The sequence below is a fragment of the Physella acuta genome, unplaced genomic scaffold (assembly GCF_028476545.2).
Source record: "Physella acuta isolate Inbredline_101_S28 unplaced genomic scaffold, ASM2847654v3 ptg000494l, whole genome shotgun sequence".
NCBI lineage: Eukaryota > Metazoa > Mollusca > Gastropoda > Physidae > Physella > Physella acuta.
This window is the reverse complement of record NW_026732013.1, coordinates 762,942-788,423: the sequence shown is the minus strand read 5'-3', so window position 1 is coordinate 788,423 and position 25,482 is coordinate 762,942. Positions and strand designations below refer to the sequence as shown.

General features: G+C 33.7%; 1 protein-coding gene across 1 annotated transcript in view; it reads right to left on the bottom strand.

Annotated features, from left to right (window-relative positions):
• The window catches only part of LOC131944494 (protocadherin Fat 4), a 52,972-nt gene that overhangs the window by 19,972 nt on the left and 7,518 nt on the right, over positions 1-25,482 (bottom strand). Inside the window, exons 4-41 of the mRNA XM_059305162.1 lie at positions 24,738-24,859; positions 23,263-23,392; positions 22,461-22,560; positions 20,919-21,192; positions 20,555-20,686; positions 20,216-20,422; positions 17,954-18,103; positions 17,540-17,739; positions 16,672-16,774; positions 16,428-16,586; positions 15,652-15,874; positions 15,327-15,529; positions 14,613-14,739; positions 14,205-14,317; positions 13,936-14,100; positions 13,389-13,559; positions 12,725-12,889; positions 12,083-12,265; positions 11,539-11,728; positions 11,230-11,414; positions 10,808-11,020; positions 10,207-10,371; positions 9,760-9,927; positions 8,207-8,365; positions 7,918-8,049; positions 7,583-7,766; positions 7,000-7,226; positions 5,954-6,202; positions 5,590-5,751; positions 4,809-4,980; positions 4,510-4,667; positions 3,696-3,857; positions 3,301-3,586; positions 2,888-3,012; positions 2,549-2,800; positions 1,826-1,984; positions 1,366-1,530; positions 936-1,100 (exon numbers count right to left, since the gene is read on the bottom strand). Coding sequence (XP_059161145.1) covers positions 936-1,100; positions 1,366-1,530; positions 1,826-1,984; positions 2,549-2,800; positions 2,888-3,012; positions 3,301-3,586; positions 3,696-3,857; positions 4,510-4,667; positions 4,809-4,980; positions 5,590-5,751; positions 5,954-6,202; positions 7,000-7,226; positions 7,583-7,766; positions 7,918-8,049; positions 8,207-8,365; positions 9,760-9,927; positions 10,207-10,371; positions 10,808-11,020; positions 11,230-11,414; positions 11,539-11,728; positions 12,083-12,265; positions 12,725-12,889; positions 13,389-13,559; positions 13,936-14,100; positions 14,205-14,317; positions 14,613-14,739; positions 15,327-15,529; positions 15,652-15,874; positions 16,428-16,586; positions 16,672-16,774; positions 17,540-17,739; positions 17,954-18,103; positions 20,216-20,422; positions 20,555-20,686; positions 20,919-21,192; positions 22,461-22,560; positions 23,263-23,392; positions 24,738-24,859 — 6,605 coding nt within the window. The remainder of the gene's footprint in view (positions 1-935; positions 1,101-1,365; positions 1,531-1,825; positions 1,985-2,548; positions 2,801-2,887; positions 3,013-3,300; positions 3,587-3,695; positions 3,858-4,509; positions 4,668-4,808; positions 4,981-5,589; positions 5,752-5,953; positions 6,203-6,999; positions 7,227-7,582; positions 7,767-7,917; positions 8,050-8,206; positions 8,366-9,759; positions 9,928-10,206; positions 10,372-10,807; positions 11,021-11,229; positions 11,415-11,538; positions 11,729-12,082; positions 12,266-12,724; positions 12,890-13,388; positions 13,560-13,935; positions 14,101-14,204; positions 14,318-14,612; positions 14,740-15,326; positions 15,530-15,651; positions 15,875-16,427; positions 16,587-16,671; positions 16,775-17,539; positions 17,740-17,953; positions 18,104-20,215; positions 20,423-20,554; positions 20,687-20,918; positions 21,193-22,460; positions 22,561-23,262; positions 23,393-24,737; positions 24,860-25,482) is intronic.

Genomic DNA, 25,482 nt, shown 5'->3' with positions numbered 1-25,482 from the left:
TTTAGATATCTAAGGCAAGGATAAATATTTATTGTACATGTACATCTTCAGATACCTAAGGCAAGGATAAATATTTATTGTACATGTACATCTTCAGATACCTAAGGCAAGGATAAATATTTATTGTACATGTGCATCTTCAGATACCTAAGGCAAGGATAAATATTTATTGTACATGTACATCTTCAGATACCTAAGGCAAGGATAAATATTTATTGTACATGTACATCTTCAGATACCTAAGGCAAAGATAAATATTTATTGTACATGTACATCTTAAGATACCTAAGGCAAAGATAAATATTTATTGTACATGTACATCTGCATCTTTAGATATCTAAGGCAAGGATAAATATTTATTGTACATGTACATCTTCAGATACCTAAGGCAAGGATAAATATTTATTGTACATGTACAACTTCAGATACCTAAGGCAAGGATAAATATTTATTGTACATGTACAACTTCAGATACCTAAGGCAAGGATAAATATTTATTGTACATGTACATCTTCAGATACCTAAGGCAAGGATAAATATTTATTGTACATGTACATCTTCAGATACCTAAGGCAAGGATAAAATAGATTGATACATATTGTTCTTCAATTATGACAGACATACATTATACACAATTTAACATTTGAAAGTTAACTTTAAACCAGTCCTGATTATCAATATGGGCTTGTCCATACATTGTGCCACACAATTGGGATGAGGGAGTGGGGGGGTGGACATGGAACAAAAGCCTCCTTTAGTTTCCCTGACTTAAGGAACTTAACTTGAGACTGCCATGTAGGTAACCTCTCATCCATACCACAACAATTATCATATACATCCACATAATTTTCACATACCACAACAATTATCATATACATCCACATAATTTTCACATACCACAACAATTATCATATACATCCACATAATTTCCTTACCAAGTTTCTTGACAAAGTTAAGGCTGATGGAGCCTCATTCACATCCAACACCTGAATTGTTACATCTTTTTCAAATGAGAGAGGGGGCTGTCCACTATCTGTTACTTTTAACTTTATTGATATGACTTTTGTAGATTCGTAATCCAGATTGGCAGTGGCAGAGGCCTTAAGTAGGTTATGAAAATTTTTATTTTAAACTAATTCAAGTCAAGTAAAGATTTTAAAATTTTCAACAAGGATAAGCTATAAAAAACAAATTGAAATTGAAAATCATAGTTGAATAAACTATCAGAAAAAGTCAAATAAAAGTAAAATTTTAAGTTCTGAAAATAAATTGACATCTTATAGTCAGAATTAAGTAAGTTCCACTATGTGTAAGCCTATACACATGGTATTATTATCTAGAAATTGAGCATAAATAGCAGTTTACCTTTAAAATGTTTTTGACAATATAAAACTGAGGACTGCCTGAAAGATAGTACACAAAGGTTTGATTAACATCAGGGTCTATGGTGCTCAAGGTTGAAATGTTTGCTCCATTTGAATTTTCCTTTACTTGGATGGTATCGACATTTTTATTGTCAAGTAAAATAGCCTGAAAAATGTAGCACATATTGCAGGGTCAAAGAAGATGTGACAAAAACTTACATAACAGTATAGATTCAGTAAAATTGTATAGTCAAAGTTATCTGTAGTATTTTACCTAAGATATTTTGTATTATTGTACAATATTTCATCACTTTGAATTGCATTATCATAACTTATCTGGTTACATGGTTGAATTCCATGATTACAAATTTAATTAAGACTCAAGTTACTTTTTGTTTGCTAATAACTTGATTATACATTTTGTAAAAATACATATGTTTTAAGAGCCAACAATAATTTACCTGAGGTTGATCATTTTCATCTTTAACTTGAAAGAGGAAACTTTTATTTAGGGTAAGTCCATATTTGTCAATCACTGATACAGAAAAATTAAAACTGCTCTGTACTTCATAGTCCAATTGTTTGGAGAGCAAAACGCTGGCTGCACAACGACTCCCTTGCTGTAATAAATATTTCCATTTTAAAATATAGCTGATATTAGTTTCTATTTACAAATAATATGTTTTCTATTGGAGCAGCAAAAAATCATAAGTTCCTGGCTCAGTAAGAAGTACACATGTGTGTGTGTGTGTGTATATATATTTTGTCCTGGTATCTTTTGTCCATGAGATAATTTGTCCTGATATCATTTGTCCTTGAGATATTTTGTCTGAGATATTTTGTCTGAGATCATTTGTCCTGAGATCATTTGTCATGGAACCATGGGCTCATATTAATATTTAAAATAAATCCCTGAAAAAATACATTTGTTTTATCTGTAGGCCTACTATTCTAATCTGTTGTTTTTAACAAATCATAACAGTGAGATTAAAATAATCCATAACAAGTAAACCATAATTGCTAACCATAACAGCCAACATCAATACCTTAGATTGATAACCAGATGTGCTTTTGTAACAGTAGGCGTAAGCTCACTTATAAATTTGTCTGGTTATTAAAATATAATAAATATTGATATGTAAATGTTTTAATTTAAAAAAATTTAAAATTGATTAGAAACTAACCTTATTAATGGTCAGACAAGCAGGTTTATTTATTACTATTGTATCAACAGAAGTAACAGGCAGGATATCCTCATCATAGTCTGGGTCTAAAATGACAATCTGACCTATGGTGGAGCCAGGTTTTGTAGTTTCACCTATAACTGGATAGTTCACTACAAAGCTGGGTGTTTGATTTCCTTTAATACTTTCTAAAACAATAGAGCTTGGAGCCTCACCAACATTTATAACTTCAAACTGGTAAACACTCGTCACCTGAAAAATACAGCATTATTAAAAAAAATGTGCCAAGTATCAGTTATAAAATGATTGTACTTCAAAAGTTGTGATAAAACGTCTTACAGATGCTGGAGGGGAACCTGAGTCTGTGACAGTAACTTGAACTGAGGCAACTGGACTACTCTCAAAATCTAAGGACTTAGCCAAAACAAGTCTTGCATTTTGGTCTATTTTAAAGTTTCCAGTTCCTATTAAACAATTTTAAAACAATATTTTTAAACAAATAATAACAAAAGGCATAAGTATTTTTAAAACGTAAAAAAAACTAGTTAGAGAATATGTTTATCTATATTTAATGGAAATTTAAAAAGATCTTAGTATTGTTTAGCTTTAAAGACATTATAAAAACAAGCTTTATATTTGCAATATGAAATTATTTTTATAATGTAGATAATATTCAAAACTCATTTTCTATAATATATTGATTTTGATTAAATTTTTTTTTAAAAGTAAAAGATTGTTCAAAAGTTAATAACCTTCATTTTCAATAGAAAAAGTAAGATTTTGCCCAGCATCTTGATCTGTAGCAATCAACTTAGCTACAACATCTCCAACTGTCATATTCTCCTTCAGCTGTGTGACAGACATGTCTGACAACACAGGAGGGTCATTGGCATCTAAAACTTGGATGGTGGTTGAGAAGGAGGCCGAGAGGCTTGGTGTGCCTGAATCTGTAACTTGTACAAGAATCACATGATATTTCTGTGTCTCAAAGTCCAGACCACACCACTGAGCAGTGCACTGTGCTCCCTTTTGTGTGAGCTGTCATCAAAGATACCAGAGCAAAGTGTGAGCAATAGTACATAAAACAGTAAAAATGGAAACAAAAATTTTAATGTACTGCAAAAAGTGAAACAATTCAAGTTTGTACCTTAATAGTAGATTGGTACAGTTCAAATCTTCCATCTGCATCATCAAGTAACTGGTAAACAAATGTTTGTCTTGAGCTTGAAGCTTCATTTAAATTCTTGTTGTCAGGGTCATCTGCTAACAGATTTCCTACTGGTGTAGATGATCCACTTCCTTCTGGTATCTTTTATAATTAAAAAAAGTTTTTTCTTAACCATAATAAATATTTGTTTGAGATATCAGTATTTGATAATTTGGTACTTTACTTGAAAACATAAACACTTGTAAGTTTAGCCCTCTTAGTCTTGCAATTAAACATTGTAAATTTAGCCATATTAGTCTTCTCAATTAAACACTACTTGCTATTAAAAAATTAAAATAGCATAAAGTAAAAATTTAATATCTACCTTACATTCACAAGATAGTTTAGATTGTTTTAGATATACAAATGCATATACAATTATTCAAAACACCTTTTGTTATAGCTATTGCTGTAAGTTCAGTTCAATCTAAACTTCCCAGGAAATATTTTAAATTTATCAACACGGTGTATGTTTTAAAAATGCACTTCAAAATCAAACACTTCCAATAGTTAAGTTAATGAACAAAATGAGAAAAATAAGCTAAGCTGTCATTTTTTTAAAATCAGGTTCTTAAAAATGTTTTTAAAAAATAATTATTTACAAAAATTGCAGAGATAGATTTTTTAATGTAATATTTTTATGTCTAATTTACAACTATTGACAACAAAACACATTCATTTGTATAAAAAAAAGTATTTGCTTGTAACACATCAATTAATTTAAGAATGTAAATTAGTAATACATAGAACTCACTGTGTTATTACTAAGTTGTAAACTTGTTGGCTTTTCATTAATATTCTGAACTTGTATAGTGAAAACTTTTTCAAAAAAGTTATTTGGTGCTGGACTGGCATCAGTTACTCTGACAGCTATGTTGTATACACTTGTGGCTTCATAATCAACTAAAGCCCCTGAAAATTTTAATTTTAAAAATGTGTTACAGTTCCTTAAAGTTTACAATTTTAAAAATAAGAAAACCAAATGCCAAGAATCAAATTATGTTCTTGACTAATAGAGTTGTTATCAATACTATGACTCCATCTGGGCCTTACCTTTTACAACAGACAATTTACCACCATCTGATATGCTGAAGACTTTATCATTGTTCATTAAAGTAAACGAATGTGAATTTGTTCTATCTTCATCGATTGCTGAGAAAGTTCCCACAACAAAATTTTCTGTATTTTCAGGTATTGACAAGGATGGACCATTAAATACTATGTCCTGGAAGTAAAATCAATACACTCAACTTCAAATCAACTTGCCAATCATGTTTTGTAAAATATATTATAAAGGGAATATATGAAACTTTTGAGTTAACTAAGTCATTTTTAATGACGAACTAATAAATCTCTAACAAAACCCTAAAGATCCATACTTGAATGCCAGCATTACTTTAGGGTTATTTATTTATGGTGCCTACAATAAAATTTAAATTTTCTATCTTCCAGTCCACAATCATTTACTTTGGACGAACCACCCTCCTCGCATGGACCCAAACCTCGCCCCTGACCCCAGTCCACAAGCATCCACAAAATCTGACTATCAGACCTTTCCTTCCCTCTCAATGTGTCGTAAATAAATGATCCCCTTATATCATAGACATACTTAAGTCACTGCCCTGGAAATGTGTTAACAAATCATAACCTTGCTTAATATTGGCACAATGCTGAAAAGTTTTACATAAATGTACACTTCAAATAACTTTGTAGGTTGTTAACTAAAAGTATAAAATATTAGTTGGAAAAGGTTAAATATTTAAGAAGTATACATTTTTCCGATCTTAAAAAAAAATATATATCATAATAAATGTATTTTAAAAAATCTATTTACAGTTGGAGGCTCAGAAACATCAGTAATTTGAATGATGAGTGTTTTAGTTGATCGCAGGCTTAATGAATCTGTTGCAGCTAAAATAATTAAATATTTGTCTTTTTTCTCATAATTCACACTCTTGGCCAACCATAAAATTGTGCTGCAGACAACAACTGCTGTCTGAAATAGATGCATACATCAATAAAACTAATTAGAAATCATTTTTAAGGAGTAAAATTAAACATTAATTACTGATCTTGACAATCAGGATTTACATTTAACATAACTATGAAATTAGTATTCATTTGTATTTACAGAAGCTTTAACTAATATATATCATACTTAAAAATGTTTTTACATTTATTAATAAGTAATGAATCACCTTATTACAGACTGCATCTTTGGAAATGATGAACTGACCACTTTCATCAACAAGTAATGAAAAAACAATGAGCTGATCCAAATCATTATCTACTGCTTGAATGTTGGCAATAGAACTATTCACAAGATAGTTTTCAGGAATGCTGATAGTGGAAGGATCAGTTTGAATGGCTTTACCCTGTGCTGTTGCCGTCAGATTCTGTGGGGCTTCACTTACACCAATAATGCTTAAATAAAAAGTTTGCTCCACCTGTGAAGGAAAAATTGGGTTGAGGAAATACATTTCAAATTATTTAATTGCTAGTTAGGGAGACCCAATTTAAAATATCTTCCTTTAAGTGGATGTCATGTAACACTGCCTCACTGTTACATGTTAGTGATGGTGGCCCATTGGGGTTTAGGGGACTTAGTGGCTGATCCTGAGAGAATATCAACAGAACACATTTTTTGTTGTGTAGCCAGTGATAAACACACTTTATTGTGTGCAGCTGAACATAGCCACCCCAAATATTGTAATCTGATAGATTACAACATTGTTTAAAGATGTCAACAAAAATGACAATGATGATGATGACAACAACAATAATGGCAATGTCAATGGTGTAACTGATGTGAAATATAGCCCTTCACAAGGTCTATACTTCCGCTGCTATAGATCACTTCTACTTGTCAACAACTTAGAAGCTTAAGTAATTCTGCACAAGACAGCTTGTTCTGAGGGCTCTGGTTTGACTGAGTCTCCTGTGAAAATCAATCTACTCTGATACCCCAGATGGTTACTTTTTGCTCAAATCAAAACAGATAAAAAGCATTTGAATTTGTGGACCACAGGGCCTTTTATCCAGTGAGATAACTTCATATACATTTTTATGGTTATGTCCCTTTAAATGGTAACTGACCTATGCAGGGATATACATTCATAAGGATTCAGTATATTGCAATGTTAAAAAAAAAGGTTGAAAAGGTTCAATGAATCTCATACAAGAGTACTGGAAAAGCTAAATCTCTTTCCCATTTGATTATGAAATTATGTAGTTGAGAGCTTACAGATTTAACTGGGTTTCCATTGTCTTGTGCCACAACTGTCAATGAATAAACATTGTTGAGATTAAGGCGATCGTCACTAGCTTTATACAGACTTTGGTTTTTTATGATAAACAATCCTTCTGTATAGTCCTTAAGTGTAAATATGTGTAGCTGCATTTTGTCTTCATCACTGACTGACAAATTTCCTATTAGAGTATCTTTTTTACTTAGATCTTCTACTCTGTTATCTGAGAGACAAACGTAGAGAAAAGTATATTATTATATTGAAAATTTAAAAAAAGCTGCTCATACTTTTCTTGAGTCAATACAGATTGTTACTGTAAAAACTTCTATTGCATCAACAACACAACGTTTGAAAATAGTTGATCATTAAATGTCTAATCAAAAGTTATTTTTAAAAAACATTTCATAAGAATAACTTATATAAATTCATGTGTATGATAATATAGGATATACAATATTTATACTTAGCATTAACAGCATTTTAATTTTAAAATCTTCTAATTTAATAATAAGTAGTTTGATATAAATTTATGAACAATAAATTCTAGAAAATAACATTTGAAAATAAGAGAAAAGTTACCACTTAGAATTAAATTGTAAGGGCTATCATTAGCATCTAGTACTTGAATCTTTTGATCAAAAGTAGCACTTGCATTAGGAAACCCATTATCAGTGACCATAACACTGACAGTATAGGTACTAGTTTGCTCAAAATTTAATGAGCATGCTTTATCTTGTGTCGCGCATTGGCTGGAGGCTAGTACCTAGAAGTTTGTGTAACACTGACATTAATAAAAAGATATTAATACTTAATCATTAAAATTCATGCTTCTATTTACAATTAGGGTAATTAAGTATGCAAAAATAAAATTTGATGTTTGCCTTTATTTATGATGTTTCTAGCAAAAGACTTACAATAAGTGTATCTCCCAGTATGGCAAACTTGCCTGCAGCATTGTCTATCAAAGTAAACACAAAATTGGTGCTATCTGGGTCTGTGGCCTGAAGCATTCCCACTGTTGTAGCATTCAGACTGTTTTCTAATATCTATTTATTGGGAATACCACATGAATTAGTGAAGCAATTTTTTGTTTCATAGAAAGGGAAATTATATATTATAAAAATTATGATACATAATTTTGTACAAAAAGTAATTAAAACATAAATAAAAGTAATTCAAAAACAGTGTGACATATTTAATTACCTGGTTGTTTGATAGCATTAATACTGATGGTGGTTCATTCACATTGACCACATTTACTGTAATGGATTTGCGTAATTTTTTAGGTGGAATCCCACTATCAGATACTTCCAGTGTGATGACAACTGACTGACTTTTTTCATAATCAAGTGGTGTTTTCACCTATAAGTTTAAAGTATGCCGTTGTCAACAAAGAAATATATGTTGCTCTTCATAACAGTATTGGAGAAACTTTTTTGCTTTTGCTTGCTAGTTTCATATACAGAGTATAGAGAAAATATAAAAATCGTGCAAAAATTGTTTTGACAAATTTTAATGTTTGACATGAGGAACAACTCATTTTCACAATTTTGTTTCTGTCTGTGAGTGTGTCTGAACACAATAACTTGTCTACCATTTTAGTTGGGTGGATCAAATTTCATTCATATGTATTAGATCCTATTGATAGGTTTTTTATCAACTTCTGAACCATTTCTGATAACTGTAAGTGGTAATTACTCTATTTCCAGTTTCTCAAAAACTGAAAAATTGAATACCATTTCAGTTAGTAGGGCAAAAATTTTACAAAAAGTATAGGATTGTGTAAACAGTTTTGTTTGAATGTTTAAGTGATTTCTTCCAGTACACAGAAGTACTTCACTATATTTCCATGTGAAAATGATACAAGGAGTATTGTTTCAGATAGACTATATTTCACATATAAGTAGTCTATCAGATCTAATGCTTAGTTTTTTTTTTACTTTTTAATTGTCTTCCGACATCCAAAAATGATAGCTAACTCTTTTTCCACTTTCAAAAATATTGATGACATGAGCACAGTTTCAGAAAGTTGGGCAAAAGTTCATATAATAGAATGGTGGTTCTATCAACTTTAAGTGATTTCCAGTAACTGGTAAGTGGAATTTTCTACTTCCATTTAAATATGAGAACTTGAGTGCCATTTCAGTTAAGAGGTTATAATATTAAATATATAAGTGTAAGATCCCACAAAATGGGGAGGGGGGGGGACACACATTAGTAGCCATTTGTTAGAGATAATGTGATGGCTCATGGCAGAGAGAGGGTTGGTCATTAGATGCTCATTTTAAAGAAACTAACAGTTTTGACATTACAATGTTAGTCTTAAAGCTGACCATTGGCCAGGGTTGGGTTGTTACTATCACAGGAGACAATTTCTTAGTTTATAGACTTGGGCGTGTTGTGGTACTAGAATATCTAGGGGATAAGAAAAGGGTATACATAGAGGCCAAGTTCTCTCTCAATGAAAAGATTCACCATTGCTTATAGCCCCTGTGCATGACAGGGGTTAATGCTCTCTCCACCAACAAAAACTAGATCTAGCAGTCTAAGGTAGCCTCCTACTCTGGGTTCAGTCTGCTTATTTTTAAAGCCTCACCTGCCTCATTCTTCTGCTAACCAATCTAGTCACTATTAACATAGGCCTACTTGTGACAAGATACATAAATATGATCATACAGAGTTAAATTTTAATTATATTGTGATACATTTAAACAAACTAAAAACTAAAATTAATAAACAATACTAAAAAGTAGTACCATCAAATCACTCCCAGATATGAAGAAATTGTCATTGGGCTGACTAACTATTGTATAAAAATAAGATTGAGATGCATCTTGATCTAAGGTGGACATCACAGCTAATGTTGCTATTTCATTTTCTTGAATGAACAATTGCCATGTTGCCATTTTATTAAAAAGAATATCCTAAAAAAAGAAAAGCCAGAAAATAGACATCAGACTATGAATAACATTAAATACGTGTTGTAAGTTAAAAATTTTTTTACCATTAAATAAAATAATTACACTGTTGTGTAAACAGGTTTTTATAAAAGAATAAGCAAACTTAAGTATGATATTTGAATAATATCTTCCTTACTATTACTTTTATAGCTAAAAACATCTTTAAAGTAAAAAAAATACCCTATCAGTAAAATGAGAGACTGGTGAAAAAAAAAAGAGAAATTAAAATATTTATAGGCCTACCCGTGGTTCATCATTTGTATCTTTGACAAGGATTTTTAACACATAAACATTCTGTAAGCCCTGCTTATCAACAAAGTTTATACCAACACTGTACTCTGATTTAATTTCATAATCAAGAATTTCACCAGTGGTTAAACTACAGGTAACCAAAGTTCCACCCCCTTCCTGTAACATGAACACATACAAATTATTTTTAAATAATAAACAGCAAAAAGTTACAACATATGTCAATTTGTATCAAAATATTATTGAACTATCTCTTTCATGATTCAGTAATATACAATGTGAATTTTATCAGTTTGATATAGGTGGCTGTACAATCCTGACCTATTCAAGTGGTCATTCTTCTAATGACTACACTCAAATTCTACTTCTCTTTTAATTTTCGCATCAATGCCATTCACCATCAAACAACATGGTTAAAATATGTAAGCATGAGCTGGCTACAATCAAGTTTTCTCCAGTTTGCTACCCAAAGCATCAAACAACATGTGTGGAAAACCTAGCTATATAATAATATATCAATATTTGAAAAACATTTATAGCAATTAAGGATTGGACTTTAATATTTTCATTTTTTCTCTTAACAATGAAATATTACCTTGGTTGAAGTTTGTTTATTTCCTATTAGGAAAATACTTGTGTAATCTTTTAGAGTTATCTCAACAGAATCATCATTGTCAGGATCAAGGATAGTGATAATTCCCACAACAGTTCCCATTGCCATATTCTCATCAACAGACAGAGATGCTGGTCCAAAGAAACTTGGAGCTTCATTTACATTTAAAACTTGTATTATTTCTGTATCAACAGCCTATGGAACACATAAAAAAGTAGACTAATGTGTATTAAAGGAATACTTTTATAATATTTGAAATGTTATACAATTTACATTTGGCATTTAAAAATCCAAGTTTGCAATGAGTTTCTACTCACAGAAGCACTATTTTTATAATATTTGAAATGTTATACAATTTACATTTGGCATTTAAAAATCCAAGTTTGCAATGAGTTTCTACTCACAGAAGCAACAGGATTGCCATTGTCTGTGACCTGAACCTGTATGTAATAAACCTTTTGTGCTTCATAGTCCAGACTGGACAACTGGACCAGCTGAATAGAGTTCTCTACAGAAAATGTTTGGGTTTGGTTCAGCAAGGTGAAGGTCAGTACACTGTTCTTGTCTTGGTCAGATGCAGAAAATGTCCCTTTTAATATAAAAATATTCAATTATGAAATGGCACTTGAGGCTTGGAATAAAAGCCTACACATTTAACAAAAGCTATCAGATAATTTTAATTTGTTATATAATTGCATAGTGAAAGTGATTACCAATTATAGTTCCTTTGGGCTTATTTTCATAAATCTGATAAGTATTAAGTTGAATATTGTAAGGTGCATCATTGACATCTGTGAGTGATATAATCTTTGAAACATTCATGCTCAGTGGTGGTGATCCATTATCTGTCACCTTCACAACTATTAGAAGATCCTTTTGAAGTTCATAATCCAAGCTACAGATCTGGACATTAAATAAATATGAAATAATGCCTACAATTTCTAGGTTTTTGTTTTAAGCTTTTAAATACACTGAAATAAGAAAAAAACCTTTATTTTTTAGCAATTATAGTAAATGCATTGGTCACTAAAGGTATAGCATATATGTCTTGAACAACCAATATTTTTATTATAGTAGCTAGAGATAATTATATTTATATTTTTACTTTTATTAGTACATTAAAAATACTGTTAACATACACATTCAAATATATTTGTTAAACAAATAAGACAGGTATTTGTTTCTTCCATTCACTTATATCATTGGAGGCTAAAAGTTAAAAAGTTATTTTAAAATTGAAAAAGAGTAAAAACCTACAGTTTGTCCACACAATTGTGTGGAGGTTTTGACAACAAGTCCACTGCCTTTGATGGCAAATCTTGACTGAGCATTATCTAACAACTCATACGTAAACTCTTGATGACCTTTATCGTTTACATTATCGGGATCATCTGTTGAAAGCGTTGATACCAATGTTCCATCTGGGCTGTTTTCAGGTACCTGAAGGCAGTTTTAGATATATTTTTTTTTAAATTTACTTTTCAATTAGACAATTATCAACATTTAAAATTATTCAATTTATAATAATAATCGATAAAGAAATAAATGTCAATATTTAAAAAGAATTAATAATATAATTTATACACTTTGAAGGATGGAGTGGCCTAGTGGTAGAGAGCTAGACTGTTAACCCATAAGTCTCAAGTTTGAAATCCAGATTCAAGTCAGTAGACTTTCCCTGAGTCCACCCAGCTCTGATGGGTACCTAACTTATGATAGGAAAAGTAAAGGTGGCTAGGCATAGTGCTGACCACACTATCCCTTCATCTGCTGAGGTCACAAAAACAGGTGAACTCTATATCACTTGCCCCATAGACTGTCAAGTTTGGAAAGGGGAACTTAACATTATGTTTTAACTAAACTAGAACTAGTAAAATTGTACAAAACTCATGAACATACAGTAGTACTTGAGAAAACTATGTTTGTAGGTGCTTCATTGACATCTGTTATATTTACAGTAAATGTCTTAGCCACAGAACTACTTGACTGACCAGCTGTCACTGATGTGATAGTCAACAGGAGAAGCTCAGATGTTTCATAGTTCACATTTGAAGCATCTGTTGTCTATTGAAAAGGAAGAATATAAAAACAAATTCTTATCATCAACAATACTTGATCATCTCACCTAGACTTTTACAAGGCAAAAAGATAGATGTGTAAGCATTAAATGTTAATTTAGAAGAAAAAACATTTTTGCATAACATATTTATTAAAATATGCATTTATACACACATATATCTGTATATCTGTGTGTGTTTATATATATAAATATATAAATATAAATATATATATATATATATATATATATATATATATATATATATATATATATATATATATATATAAATATATATATAAATCAAAAGGATGCTGGAGGAAAGCTATTGTAAATTTGCTTCTATAATAACTTAATGTCTAGTAGCAAACAGCCATAAGAACAATGTGCCACTCTTTCAAACAAACATGGAGTTCTATACTATACACCTCTTGTAGTGATGATTTGTTAAAAATTAATTTAATCACATTTTTAAAATAATTAATTTTACAAAGAAGGTAAACTTACATAGAGTGAGCTGTTAATAATTTTGAACTGACTTGAAGCAGAACCAGAGAGGAAATAAACTTGTTTGTCTAGGAAATCTTCATCAACAGTTTTGAGATCTGCTACTAAAGAGTTTTTGCTGTTCTCTGGGACATTGATTACATTTGTTTTGTCTCCATTGACCAAAATATCCTGTTGATGTAAATAGATTTTATTTTGTTTGCCTCAAAAGGAGGGAAACAACAGTTCTCATAAGAATGGGGGAAAAACTGGCAGCATTTAGATGTTTTAGAAATTATGAGATTTATACTATAGAAACTTAAATAAAATTATTTAAAACAAATAAGTTTCTCCATTTTAAAGTGTTCAAAAAATACAAACTTAATATTGCACCTCATTTTGAATAATTTGAAACTGATCAGAAGCATTGCACCTATGCATTTTCCCCATGAAGCTATTGCATATTTTTTGTTTTGGTCAAAATCAAATGATAAGAACTAAAATATTTTATTTTTTACAAAAAAAGTTATTAAGGCCATATAGTAATTTATTGTCAGTTTCTACTCACAGTTGGTGTATCATCCATGTCAAGTATTGTAATGTTGACATTCAGTTGCGCTTGATGAAGACTTTTATCCTGGGCTGTTATTTTAATCACAACAAAAGGTGCCTCCTCATAGTTGAAGCCACCAAAATTGACTAAACTTGCAGTGCAATAGTTGTACTGGTATGGCTTAAAAACAATTGTAAGAAAAAAATTAGAAAATGATATTGTAAAGTAAAATTATGTTAATCTATTCAAAGCTAATGTGGCACTATGATAACATTGACACATACTGGTATACTTGTACATTTTGTATTGATGATCCTCAGTTTATCATTATTTACAGAAAATGTCAAAGAGTCCCCATAATCTGGATCAATAGCAGACAAAGTGCCCACAACAACAGCTGGAAATATATTTTTTAACACTCGTTACAACTCATTTGACTTATTTATGTATTTTAAAAATTTAATTTTAATTGAAAATTATACATGTCTATATCAAATTACTACATAAAACAATTAAAATGTAAGAAATGTTTGTTACTTAGTTTTTTAATCTAATATATAATGTATTATATTCCTTTACAGAAATAGGTGACACTTTGTTGTTTGCTAAATAATTATACAAAACAAAGAGTAAAAAGGTACATATATGGGGAGATAAATTGTAACCACAGCAATGTTTATGCCACCTGTTACCTGGTATGTTTTCCTTAACTTGGGGTTGGTTTGTTGGGTATGCCAGTAAAGAATTAGCTGATGTTAGTTGCAGGCTATTTGGAAATTCATTGATATCAGCTACCCTGAAGTTTAGGGTCACATCCACCTGTTTATTAATATAAAATATGTTGCTTGCTAGAGGAGACACATGTTTTATACTTAGAAACAAATGTCTGTATGGATACCTAAATCTGTTTGTGAAGTAGCCTAATTATTAGTCTTCTCTGTTACCTGTACACTTGACAAAATTATTCAGTGAGGAAATAGGCTTTTAATCAAAGGTTTAGAATTTATTTTTAATCCAAATTTTATATTATTATATATATTATTATATATTATTATTATATTATAATATATCATTGAGGCTAATGTTATGAGGGTGCAATAGTAATTAACAATCAGAACATGGGATTATTCATAGAATGGTCCAAAACTTATGATTCTAAATGTAGAGAATCTTCAGTTAATAGCATTGCCTAAAGTCTATTTAAAGGAGCACTCTTCTCACAATTCAACACTTTTTATATCATGTCCAAAGAAAAAGATGTACTTTATCAAACAAATTTCTAGGCCATAAAATCAAGTTTTTGGTGAACAAAGCTATCCAAAAAACAAAACAAAAAGTTTTTTTTTTCAAACTGATAAAATATTTATAAGTTAGTTATAATTACATAATAGTTTCATTAGACTTACAGCAGATGTTGGTGCTATCATATCAGTTCCTCTGAATAAAATACTATATTTCACTGTAGTATTTTTTTCATAATCCAGCACTACATTTGACACTAGAGACTTATTATTTATGCGGAAAAAACCAGACGGATCATCCAGGATTTCAAATTTTGTCACTGCATTTTTATCTTCATCAATGCCAATCAGATCAACCAACGGCTTGCCTGTGATGATGTGATCAAAACAAACTTAATTTTTCAATATAAGTGTTTAAGTGCTAGTCATCCCAAATTTTATTTTTCAAAATGTGATATATTTTTAAAAATAAACATTGATTTATAGTTACCTGGGTCAACATTTTCTGGTAAGTATTCTGATGTGGCATTTATGCCAGTAATTGGCTCGTTGACATCAATGACATTCAAAGCTATGTCAAAGTAGGTGAACGCTGATGGTTTACCATCATCTTGTACCATTATGGCAAAATAAATCTGACTCTGAACCTCATAGTTTATAGCACATAATTTACCACCCTGAACCGAACAGTTTGGACTTGACTCGGCTAAAACCTATAATAAAAAAAATCTCACAACGTTATATATATATATATATATATATATATATATATATATATATATATATATATATATATATATAAAGAAACAATTGTTTTGACATAAGAAGTAAAGTATGTTTGTTAAGGGGGGGGGTGCATTACAGTATTCATAAAAAGAGGTGTGTGGGGATCAGTAGAGGGGATTAGAGAGAGAGAGCAAGAGAGGTGGATGCAGGGAGAAGGTGGGCAAGGGGCAGGAAGAAACTGAATGAAATATATTTTATTGTGTTTTCCAGATAACAGATATAAAGCAATGGATATAATTATACATTCAATTTTTTTTCATATGACACAAGGGTGTTTTCAGAGAGGAGTCTAGGAGTTGGGGAGTTGTTGGAATCAATGTTCATGGTTGGCATGTGGTGTTTGTGCAAAATGAAATGTGTAGGGGTTATTTTTGTGTGTTATTTTTAGTGACTTACTTACGCTTGCTTTAACATCCATTTTAAGATTTTAAGACTCTTAATACAATAATAAATAGCTTTTTAGTAAAATAAAAAGTATACCTTTATGCAGTATTGTGACTGATTTCTGTACAACTCTAGTAGTTTCTTATTTGTAAGCAAAAAAACTGTTAAATTTTGCCCCACATCATCATCAAATAGAGTAAAGCATCCTATAAATGTTCCCTTCGGACTGTTTTCAGGGATGCTATTTGGAGACAACTGGAAGCAGAGAAAAAAGTTAAATTCAATATGCATGTAAATGTGTGTTTAATATCCTTAAATAAGATAAATGTGTGAGACCTACTACGGCTGATCTGGGAGGGTCATTCATATTGAGAAGTGTAAAGTTAAAAGCTTTATCCAGGTAAAGTCCATCTAAATCTGTTGTTTGTATTGTTGCTGACCATCTGAAAATATTAAACATTTTAAAATTTTAATCATCTTTTAAAAGTTTTTTAATGTGAGTTATATACGTAATATATGTAAAAAAATTTGCTGAACATAGATCTACATTTAAACTTGTGGTGCAAAAGATCTTTAAAGCCTAATCTGATTTATTAAGTTTTAACAACACTAATAATATTACACTGATTGAGCCATAAAATAAATAAATACACTAGATTAATATATTTTTAAAAATATTTTTTCCCCATTATAATTTCCATTTACTGTATTTTAATTTCACTGTTCTTCGTGAAAAATTGATAAAATTATTGTTCTAAATTACATATACATTTCAGGCTTGATAAATGATGGGTCAACATGAACTATTTAAACATCTAAGGCTAGTTGTTTTTGTACTAAATTTGTTCTTAACCTTCTATAAGTTTAGTATTAGCTAAAGCTGTAGATTTTTAAAATCTCATAGTACTGCATCCACATAAGATCTCTAGGTTGAATAATTGGATCAGAATCTTTAGTCCCTTTACAAATGGCTTATTATAAACATAAAACTTATGATTTACAACAAAATCTGAAATATATTATTGTCTTGAATGCATGTGTAAGGTCAACATGAAACTTGAATATTTAGCCGTAAGTGGTAGTCATTACCTTTACTTAGTGAAATGCTGAATATTTTGACTATTAGTTATTACCTATGTGACATCAATACAGTAGTCCTAAATAATTAGTTCTGGTCACAATTAGGGAGGAAAAAAAGTGTCACTTACTGTCTATATTGTGAAGTTTCATAATCCAACTTGGTCTTTACACAGAGCGTGTCATTGTTGACTTTTAAAACCCCAGCAGGATCAGCCACTACAGAGTATGTGTGTTTGTCCCAGGCTTCATTATCTGAGGTAGTTGTCAGTTTACCAAAACACTGGCCAGGAAGTAAAAGTTCTGACACATCTGTGCTGTTCAGGCTTATCTGTAATCAATTACAAATGCTAATTACAAAAGTATTAAATCAAATTAGCAAAACATAAATTACCATTAATAGAAAATATAGGCCTTCTATATTTATTATATAAAATAATCAATAGTTAAACTCAACAATTTAATAGATCTAGTCATAGAACAGGATCAAACAATTTTTGTCAAGAAGAAATTCACATAGAAAACTGAATTTATAATCAACTTACATTAATAGGTGCTTTATTAGCAGGCCCACAAAAGATCTTAGGAGCTGTCCAGGTTCCATCCTGCTGACATTCTATAAACTTTGGATCTCCTTTGACAACCCACCCTGCTGATGAGCAGGAACTGTAGCATCTGTCACCAAACGAGGTGGACTGGACAAAAAACAAAATTTCAATCAGATTGTAACATCTGTCATATCTCATTCTGTGATGGTGAGAACATGAAAAATCCAGATCTAGGATCTAGACTATTTTAATTGACATAAACTATCATTACTTCTTGGCTAGGCGCAAGTCTGATATTTTATCTGCCTTTTTCACTGCTTCATATGGTTAAAATGCAGTCGTGCTAATGATGTGTATACTATAGATCCGCGCAACGTTCACTAAAAAATAAAAAAAAAACCCCAATACTATGCTTATGTCCTGTGAACTATTGTCTCATTTATACTATTCTGAGTATTGGACACTATTCTTTGCTTCTCTGCTAGCGACTCCACAACGCGACTGTTCAACGGCTGTAGGCTGTAGCTGCAGTTATTTTTGCAATTTCGATATTCCTTTTGTGCAAATAGTAATAAATTGCTTAGGCCTAAGGTATCTAATTTTGACATGGATTTCTAAAATGTTACCTATTAAAAAATTTAAAACATTGATTCGCGATATTTGCAGCAAATTTAACCTGGCATTTTTTTCGTTGATTATAGCCTCCCTTACTCAAGGGAAACAACTCAATATATTAAGAATGTAATACTATTTCAAAAAATAAAATAATTTTTGGTAGGGGGAGGGGGAATTATTTGTGAAATTTTTATGAAAACTAGGCATCTGAATAAAAGATATCGCACTCCGTTGCAACTGTCAGTGGTAGTAGATTGGCAATATAAATGTTCTATGTGATAACCAGAGATATTGGCCCCATTTTTTTCCCCGCAGAACCTATTAAAAAACCGTAAAGGTAGAACAGATGAAATGTGACCTCTCTGCTAACAAAAGTGCTCAAGCATACTGCATCACATTTGACTTATAATTTGTAAGTGATGAAGAACTCTATTTTCTACCTAGTTCTAAAACTGGCCGACAAGGTCTTCATCTACAGCCTTATCACAATGATATTTTTCCCTTACTGCGAAGTCAGTTGTTTGACGAATCTACCTAAGATAACTAAACCACATCAAATTCTTTCCAAAACTGTGAGAGTTATTCCCTAAAGATCGATGAATGAACATTTTTCTTACAGGCGACAATGGTTGCTTTTCAAGCTTGAATGATATCTACTAAAATAATCAATCGTTATTTTTGATGGACGGATGGTTGGATGGATGGATGGATGGATGGATGGATGGGTGGGTTGGGTGGGTGGATGTATGGATAGATGGGTGGATGGATGGATGGATGGATGGGTGGGTGGATGGATACAATTTGGTGGTAAAGCACATGTTCAGAGTTTCTTCCAGGCATCTCTTCGCCGCCCCCCCCCCTCCCCCCGAAAAAATTATACCGCCCCCCCCCCCCCGGAGAAAAAAGTCTGGAAGAAACACTGCACATGTTGACAACAGATTACGTGCATAGTAAGAAGAAACGGATGAATATTTTTGCCGATGGATCGTCAGGTTTAAAATTTTTTTTTTTTTTTGTTGTTATTTGAACTAAGAACCGAAGACTTAAAGGTTTTGATCTACATTGCGAGGGCTATTGTAATTTGAATAGGCGACTACAAAAAGTATCGTGCTTTTTTGTTATGGTCTCCATGAGGAAACGTGTCTAGTCTTGTGTTACGTGACTTGCTGGGGGGGGGGGGGAGTAAAGAGGGTTTGGCTAAAATTGGGTGGATAACTTGTCTTGAGACAATAGGGGCACTACTTTTTGGACTAAACAGATCCAGAGTTGCCTATACTACAATTATCATGGGCTGTCGCAACTTTTTTGGTAAAATCAATGACTTATGTGCATTCCGTATTATGTTTTAAATTAATTAGTATACAATGTATTCAATTTGCACCCAATTATACGCTAATTATTTTAAAAATCTATTAAACGTTTTGTAGCTTGTTTTGTGTAAAGAAATCAATGGTTGTTTTTTTTTTTTAAAGTGTATCATTGGTTCCATTATTTTTACCTTTGTAATAAAAATTTTGATTAGTTTATTTTTAATTTTTTAAATATAGATAAATGTTAGGGATTAACTGACGTTCGATAATTTATTATCCTTAGGGTAGATTAGAGTTTTAGACCCCCCCCCCCCCCCCCCCCGTCAGGACTTACATTTGTGACCGAGCAAGAGCTGAAAGAGACGCCCCTGCAAGATACCGGAACCGTTGTGCCAGCGCCACAAGATGCTATGGATGGAGCACTGCTGCAGTTTTTTCTCGTGCAGTTGTATCCGTTAGTGGCCAGGTTGTAACCAGGGTAACAGCTACAAACTCCTTGGTTACAGAGCTGGGTGCATTTTTCATGGCAGGTTTGTGTTCGCTGTGAGAGAAGACCAGTCGTGAGTAGTGTTGTCACAATCTCTCATAGTTTACTTCACTACAAGATACATTCAACTGCATGATTTAAGAGTGTAGAAATATCACAAAGAGTCAGGCCTGAAAGAAAGCATACCGTCAAATTGTATGATGGTCCTGAACATGGTATCCCACCACACGCATCTTGTACTGTGATGTTCCGGGTTGATCTCTGGACGCCACGCTCACAGTCACGTACGCACGTGCTCCAACTACTCCACTCGCTCACCTACAGACAAACAGACACAGGGTAAATCAGTGAATTATCGGGGGTGATCTTCGTTTGATCTTAGCAGACTATAAACAAGCTAGTACAATGTTCTTTATTTGATCATATCAGACTTTAAACAACATGATACAAATGTTCTTTATTTGATCATATCAGACTTTAAACAACATGATACAAATGTGCTTTATTTGATCTTATCAGACTATAAACAAGCTAATACAAGAAGATTTACTTGACAATCTTTTCTTGCTGCGGTAGAGTTGCAGACTTTTTCTTCTGCAAGAGTCGCGTCCAGACAGTGACCTCCACAGTAGGCTGGGGTCAGTAGCGTCCTTGACCTAACAGATTTACCAACACCACAGTCCGTGCTACAGCTGGACCATGGTGACCACTCAGTGAATTTACAGTCTGTTGTGTTTTGTACGGTGCAGTCTTTGAACTCTATAACATCAGGACAAGGTGTTCCTCCACAGTCAGGGGATACCAGGATGTTTCTCGTGCGGTTGCTTGAAACAAACGAACAACAGAGGTGGTTTTGTGGTGAAGACATAACAGAGGTGGCTTTGTGGTGAAGACATAACAGAGGTGGCTTTGTGGTGAAGATATAACAGAGGTGGCTTTGTGGTGAAGACATAACAGAGGTGACTTGGTGGTGAAGAAATAACAGAGGTGACTTGGTGGTGAAGAAATAACAGAGGTGACTTGGTGGTGAAGAAATAACAGAGGTGACTTGGTGGGGACAACATAACAGGTGACTTGGTGGGGAAGACATAACAGGTGACTTGGTGGGGAAGACATAACAGAGGTGACTTGGTGGTGAAGAAATAACAGAGGTGACTTGGTGGTGAAGAAATAACAGAGGTGACTTGGTGGTGAAGAAATAACAGAGGTGACTTGGTGGTGAAGAAATAACAGAGGTGACTTGGTGGTGAAGAAATAACAGAGGTGACTTGGTGGTGAAGAAATAACAGAGGTGACTTGGTGGGGACAACATAACAGGTGACTTGGTGGGGAAGACATAACAGGTGACTTGGTGGGGAAGACATAACAGAGGTGACTTGGTGGGGAAGACATAACAGGTGACTTGGTGGGGAAGACATAACAGGTGACTTGGTGGGGAAGACATAACAGAGGTGACTTGGTGGGGAAGACATAACAGGTGACTTGGTGGGGAAGACATAACAGGTGACTTGGTGGGGAAGACATAACAGAGGTGACTTGGTGGGGAAGACATAACAGGTGACTTGGTGGGGAAGACATAACAGAGGTGACTTGGTGGGGAAGACATAACAGGTGACTTGGTGGGGAAGACATAACAGAGGTGACTTGGTGGGGAAGACATAACAGAGGTGACTTGGTGGGGAAGACATAACAGAGGTGACTTGGTGGGGAAGACATAACAGAGGTGACTTGGTGGGGAAGACATAACAGGTGACTTGGTGGGGAAGACATAACAGAGGTGACTTGGTGGGGAAGACATAACAGGTAACTTGGTGGGGAAGACATAACAGAGGTGACTTGGTGGGGAAGACATAACAGAGGTGACTTGGTGGGGAAGACATAACAGAGGTGACTTGGTGGGGAAGATATAACAGAGGTGACTGGGTGGGGAAGACATAACTAAGGTGACTTGGTGGGGAAGACATAAAAGGGGTGACTTGGTGGCAAAGACATGAAAGCAACAGTGTCACAACAAAGAGTTGATTACAGCGCTTATTATAATATATTTCATGATTCTACAAACAAGTATAATCCTCAAGAATTGTGTGCTGACCTCCGTCCAGTGCCACAATCCGTAGAACAGAAACCGAAGGCTGACCACTCGCCAACGCTACAGTCAGCTCTACAACAAGGGCCATAACAAATGCTTGTCTCTGAAATATAAAAATACGATCTCAATTGTAGTTTTGGAATGAATGCGCGTCTCCTGTTCTTAAACGTCATTTGATATATCGTCGTTCAAGTGTACAAGGTCGTTTTTATTGATGACCAGAGAAATACGAAACGAAATTCGGCGCAACAGCGAGCATGGGATTTTTATTTTTAATCGATAATTTTAAAACGTTATCAAAGAATTACAACATTTTAAAATGTAGAATAATAATAAAACATCTTTCCACGTAATATGACAAATGAAGCTATCAGTATAAAGGGTTTGTAGTGGCGCATTTTTTGTATGTGCATAAATTAAAAGTCAGTTACGAATTATTCAGTTGCAGATTTTTCTGGGAATAGTTTGTCCATTGTGTTTTAATGGTGTAGTTAGAAGAAAGTTTACTCCCAAACTAAGTGTCTATGAAAGATAAAAGGCGTCCACTTGCACAAATCCATCGCCAATACTGGGTTACTAAGAGAAACTGAAACGGATATCGTTTCCCAAGTAGCCTAATCGGGACAAAAAATACCGCTGGAAGGGTATATAAAACTAGTTTTGAGTATTCTCATGCAAGAGTTACGTGGTACACAGAAAGTTTAATTTCTAAATTAAGCCGATTGCTGCAAGTCGCCTATGTTGATGTGTAATAACCAAATACATGGGACTGTTGACCAAACACCTGTAAATGATGACCAAATACCTGTCGTGTTCCCACACGGCACCCCCTGGCATTTAGAGTTGATTAAAATTGACCTTTGTCTGGTTTTGGAACCCTGGCCACATTGTCCGTTGTTTAGTTTGCAATCTGTCCAGTCTGACCACGCACCCATCTGAAATAAGAGATCACGAGGCACTTTTAACTTGACCAGATGTTTTGATTCTAAATACAGAGGCCTATAAGGGGTCATCTATTTTTGAATTCGACACGGTGGGGGAAGGGGGTCCGAAAAAATCGACTTTTGTGGACGCGTGTGGACTGGGGGGGGGGGGGGGGGCGTCAATGTTGACGTCCACATGTTGAATTTAACATGGCAGTGCTTACATTTTACAACATACCTAAGTCTCGTATCCTGCATGAAAACTAAAGAAATTAAGACGACAGTGCGTGTTCAGAGTTTCTTCCAGGCATCTCTTTGGGGGGGGGGGGGGGGCTCCCGAAGAAAGTCTACCGCCCCCCCCCTCCCCCCTCCAAACGAAATGAAATTTATATAGAAAATATATACTTTTAACAGTGTCCGCCCCCCCCCCCCCCAAGAAAGTCTACCGCCCCCCCCCCCAACACCCGGGAGAAAAAAGTATGGAAGAAACACTGCTCGTGTTTAAAAAAAACTCGTAGCAACGTGTAAGTAAAGCACTGAATGTATACCCACACTGGGTCATCCACATCACAGGCGACATTAAGATTTTTAACGTTTTTTTTTCCTCCCCTCCCTCCCCAACGTCACACATCTTCACTAAAAAACTCAACACCCAAAATGACGTCACACTTCAGCCTACCACGCCTCTCAAAACTTTTATTTTAAAAAAAAAAAAGCATTTTTTCTCTAAAATATTTACTGAGCATGGTCAAAGTTAAGTAGGCTTAGACTGGTTATTATGAGTGGGGAGGGGGGGTGTCTAAAATGTCTGAAATGGATGATCTTAAAACGGCTGACCGGCTGTTGTAATTCTAAATACAGAACCCTATAAGGGTTAAAATGGTGGTAAGCTGCGGCATGTCAGGTACAGATGTCAGACTGACATTATACTTTGTATGTCATTGTGACATCATACTTTACACGTCATAATGACATCTTTCTTTATACGTCACTGTGAAATCATACTTTACACCTCACACACTGGCATCATACTTAAGATGTGACACTGACATCATACTTTATAACTTGCACTGACATCATACTTTACACGTCACACTGACATCATACTTTACACGTCACACTGACATCATACTTTACACGTCACACTGACATCATACTTTACACGTCACACTGACATCATACTTTACACGTCACACTGACATCATACTTAAGATGTGAGACTGACATCATACTTTACACGTCACACTGACATCATACTTAAGATGTGAGACTGAGAACGTACTAGACAATCCACATTGACATCATACTTTACACGTCACACTGACATCATACTTAAGATGTGAGACTGAGAACGTACTAGACAATCCACATTGATGTAGTTCTCGCATGTCTGGTTCTGTTTGTCATTCAGCTCTGTGCAGTTGGCTCCTCCACACACGGGGTATTTGATGTAGCGGGTTCGGGTCTTGACTCCTGTACCTAAATTGTGGCACGGAACAGACGTTTTAAATCGATATAAAGTATGCACATTTTTATCTCACCATAGTGCAGATAATTACAAAATGTGGTACATGAATAGTCGGATCTAGACGGGATCATCGGGTAGCCCAGCCCAGTCCCCCCCCCCCCCACTCACTCCCATTCCAAATGCGTATGTGAAGTGGAGCTGCTACTGTAGCATTGGGTAGTGGATTAGGTAATAATTCTCACATTAAAAAAATTAAGGAAAATGCTTTTATTATATACTAGCGTACCCGACCCCCGCGCGTTGCCGCGGGCATAGAAGAAAGTCTGACAAAATATATTAGGATTTCACCAACGCGTTATCAATTATAATTAATGTTCTTAGACGCGTGACATTCTTTTCTAAAAATGAGTTATTTAAATGTAAACAATGCCGGTTCTTGGATCATAAATATCAGGACACGGGTTTACCTACACTACCGCATGAAAACATTGAGTGTACATTAATAACTCACCGAAATAATATGGTAGAACACACTTCGGTGACCGCGTCTGTGTCAGAGACGTAAAGGGGCGCTCTAACGGCCCCCACCCCCCGATTACACTACCGCATAGGCGCGGCGTACGACCTCTGGTTC